The 3,925-nt window shown below is 41.9% G+C and overlaps 1 protein-coding gene across 1 annotated transcript; it reads left to right on the plus strand.

Annotated features, from left to right (window-relative positions):
• The first annotated feature begins 1,982 nt into the window (after positions 1-1,982).
• On the plus strand, positions 1,983-2,948 carry LOC123932659 (olfactory receptor-like protein OLF4). Its single transcript, XM_045991136.1, has one exon. The coding sequence runs from the start codon at positions 2,019-2,021 to the stop codon at positions 2,946-2,948; it is 930 nt and encodes a 309-aa protein (XP_045847092.1). The 5' UTR covers positions 1,983-2,018.
• Positions 2,949-3,925: the final 977 nt, after the last annotated feature.

Below are 3,925 nucleotides of genomic sequence, written 5' to 3' on the forward strand. Positions count from 1 at the left end.
ACAGGAAACGATGTGTGTTGGAGAGGATGTGGAAAAAAGGGAAGTCTTTTACACTGTTGGTGGGAATGCAAGTTGGTACAGCTACTTTGGAAAACAGTGTGGAGATTCCTTAAGATATATTTTTTTATTATTTATTTTTATTTGTTTATTTACAGCATAACAGTGTTCATTGTTTTGGCATCACACCCAGTGCTCCATGCAGTACGTGCCCTCCCTATTACCCACCACCTGGTTCCTCAACCTCCCACCCCCCCACCTCCCCCACCCCCTGCCACCCCTTCATAACCCTCTGGTTGTTTTTCAGAGTCCATAGTCTCTCATGGTTCATCTCCCCTTCCAGTTGCCCTCAACTCCCTCTCCTCTCCATCTCCCCATGTCCTCCATGTTATTTGTTATGCTCCACAAATAAGTGAGACCATATGATACTTGACTCTCTGCTTGACTTATTTCGCTCAGCATAATTTCTTCCAGTCCCGTCCATGTTGCTACAAAAGTTGGGTATTCGTCCTTTCTGATGGAGGCATAATACTCCATTGTGTATATGGACCACATCTTCCTTATCCATTCATCCGTTGAAGGGCATCTTGGTTCTTTCCACAGTTTGGCGACCGTAGCCATTGCTGCAATAAACATTGGGGTACAAATGGCCCTTCTTTTCACTGCATCTGTATCTTTGGGGCAAATACCCAGCAGTGCAATTGCAGGGTCATAGGGAAGCTCTATTCTTAATTTCTTCAGGAATCTCCACACTGTTCTCCAAAGTGGCTGCACCAACTTGCATTCCCACCAACAGTGGAAGAGGGTTCCCCTTTCTCCACATCCTCTCCAGCACACATTGTTTCCTGTCTTGCTAATTTTGGCCATTCTAACTGGTGTTAGGTGGTATCTCAATGTTGTTTTAATTTGAATCTCCCTGATGGCTAGTGATGATGAACATTTTTTCATGTGTCTGATAGCCATTTGTATGTCTTCATTGGAGAAGTGTCTGTTCATATCTTCTGCCCATTTTTTTGATATGATTATCTGTTTTGTGTGTGTTGAGTTTGAGAAGTTCTTTATAGATCCTGGATATCAACCTTTTGTCTGTACTGTCATTTGCAAATATCTTCTCCCATTCCATGGGTTAAACATAGAGCTTCCCTATGACCCTGCAATTGCACTACTGGATATTTGCCCCAAAGATACAGACGAAGTGAAAAGAAGGGCCGTATGTACTCCAATGTTCACAGCAGCAATGGCCACAGTTGTTAAACTGTGGAAAGAACCAAGACCACCCTTTAACCAATGAATGGATAAGGAAGATGTGGTCCATTTACACTGTGGAGTATTATGCCTCCATCAGAAAGGATGAATATGCAACTTTTGTATCAACATGGATGGGATTGGAAGAGATTATGCTGAGTGAAATAAGTCAGTCAGAGAGAGTTAATTATCATATGGTTTCCCTTATTTGTGGAGCATAAGGAATAACATGGAGGACATGGAGACCTGGAGAGGAGAAGGGACTTAGGGGAAATTGGAGAGGGAGATGAACCATGAGAGACTGTGTAGTCTGAGAAACAATCTGAGGGCTTTGGAGGGGAAGGGAGTGGGAGGTTGGTTGAGCCTTGTGGTGGATATTATGCAGGGCACTTATTGCATGGAGCACTGGGTGTGGTGCATAAACAATGAATTCTAGACCATGAGAAATTTAAAAACAAACAAACAAGCAAACAATACTTCAAATGATATTTTGAATAGAAGTCATGAAAACAGGCATTCTTTCCTTGTTCATGATCATAGAGGAAATATATCTGTATCCCCATTGAGTGTCATGTTTGCTGTGGGGTTTTCATAAATGGCTTTAGTTTGAGATAGATTTCTTCTATTCCTGTTTGTAGTGTTTTTATTATGTTCATATACAAATATAAACATAAATTTCTTGAGTGCAGAATATAAACAATAATATATATCCCAGCCTTGTAATGCGTGGTTCTGTTATGCTCTTTCTCTCTTATTTTAGTAGTGACATCAATGACATGGAAGTAGAAAATGACACCCAAATTTCAGAATTTCTTCTTCTGGGATTTTCTGAGGAACCAGAATTGCAACCCTTCCTCTTTGGGCTGTTCCTGTCCATGTACTTGGTCACTCTACTTGGGAACCTGCTCATCATCCTGGCTGTCAGCTCAAACTCTCACCTCCACACACCCATGTACTTCTTCCTCTCCAACCTGTCCTTTGTAGACATCTGTTTCACCTCCACCACCATCCCCAAGATGCTAGTAAATATACAATCACAGACCAAAGCCATAACTTATGAAAGCTGCGTCATGCAGATGTACTTTTTCATACTTTTTATAGGTTTGGACAACTTCCTCCTCACTGTGATGGCTTATGACCGCTTCGTGGCCATCTGTCACCCCCTGCACTACATGGTCATCATGAACCCCCGGCTCTGTGGATTTCTGGTTCTGTTGTCTTGGATCATGAGTACCCTGCATTCCTTGTTAGAAAACTTAATGATGTTACAGCTGTCCTTCTGTACAGAAGTGGAAATCCCCCACTTTTTCTGTGAACTCAATAAGATGATCCAACTTGCCTGTTCTGATACCTTTCTGAATAACTTGGTGATGTATTTTGCAACTGTGCTGTTGGTCGGTGCTCCTCTGACTGGCATCCTTTGCTCTTACTCTAAGATAGTTTCTTCTATATGTAGGATCTCGTCGGCTGAAGGGAAATACAAAGCATTTTCCACCTGTGCATCTCACCTCTCAGTTGTCTCTTTATTTTATTGTACAGGCTTAGGAGTGTACCTTAGCTCTGCTGCTCCCCAGAGCTCCCATTCAAGTGCAGTAGCCTCGGTGATGTACACGGTGGTCACACCCATGCTGAACCCCTTCATCTACAGTCTGAGGAACAAAGACATAAAGGGGACGCTAACTTTATTTTTCAAGAGAAAGCCATAAAGGAGCTATTCTCAAGATGTAATTGCAGGCTTAATGCTTAATAGCTAGGAATTGTGAATCTTTAATCTGATCATGAAAGAAGAACTTAATCCTCTATTTGTATCCCAGAATTTCAATTTTTCTTTGTTCAACAGCCTTATTAAGATTTCTGCTCCTTCAATGACAGTACAGACAAAAGGTTGATATCCAGGATCTACAAAGAACTTCTCAAACTCAACACACACAAAACAGATAATCATATCAAAAAATGGGCAGAAGATATGAATAGACACTTCTCCAACGAAGACATACAAATGGCTATCAGACACATGAAAAAATGTTCATCATCACTAGCCATCAGGGAGATTCAAATTAAAACAACATTGAGATACCACCTAACACCAGTTAGAATGGCCAAAATTAGCAAGACAGGAAACAACGTGTGCTGGAGAGGATGTGGAGAAAGGGGAACCCTCTTACACTGTTGGTGGGAATGCAAGTTAGTGCAGCCACTTTGGAGAACAGTGTGGAGATTCCTGAAGAAATTAAAAATAGAGCTTCCCTATGACCCTGCAATTGCACTGCTGGGTATTTACCCCAAAGATACAGATGGAGTGAAAAAAAGGCCCATTTGTACCCCAATGTTTATTGCAGCAATGGCTACGGTCGCCAAACTGTGGAAAGAACCAAGATGCCCTTCAACAGATGAATGGATAAGGAAGATGTGGTCCATATACACAATGGAGTATTATGCCTCCATCAGAAAGGACGAATACCCAACTTTTGTAGCAACATGGACGGGACTGGAAGAAATTATGCTGAGCGAAATAAGTCAAGCAGAGAGTCAAGTATCATATGGTCTCACTTATTTGTGGAGCATAACAAATAACATGGAGGACATGGGGAGATGGAGAGGAGAGGGAGTTGAGGGAAACGGGAAGGGGAGATGAATCATGAGAGACTGTGGACTCTGAAAAACAACCAGAGGGTTATGAAGG

The sequence above is a fragment of the Meles meles genome, chromosome 20 (genome assembly GCF_922984935.1).
Source record: "Meles meles chromosome 20, mMelMel3.1 paternal haplotype, whole genome shotgun sequence".
In the NCBI taxonomy this organism is placed as follows: domain Eukaryota; kingdom Metazoa; phylum Chordata; class Mammalia; order Carnivora; family Mustelidae; genus Meles; species Meles meles.

Coding starts and splice junctions, on each gene's coding strand:
- LOC123932659 (XM_045991136.1), top strand. CDS start 2,019: ATGGAAGTAGAAAATGACACCCAAATTTCAGAATTTCTTCTTCTGGGA.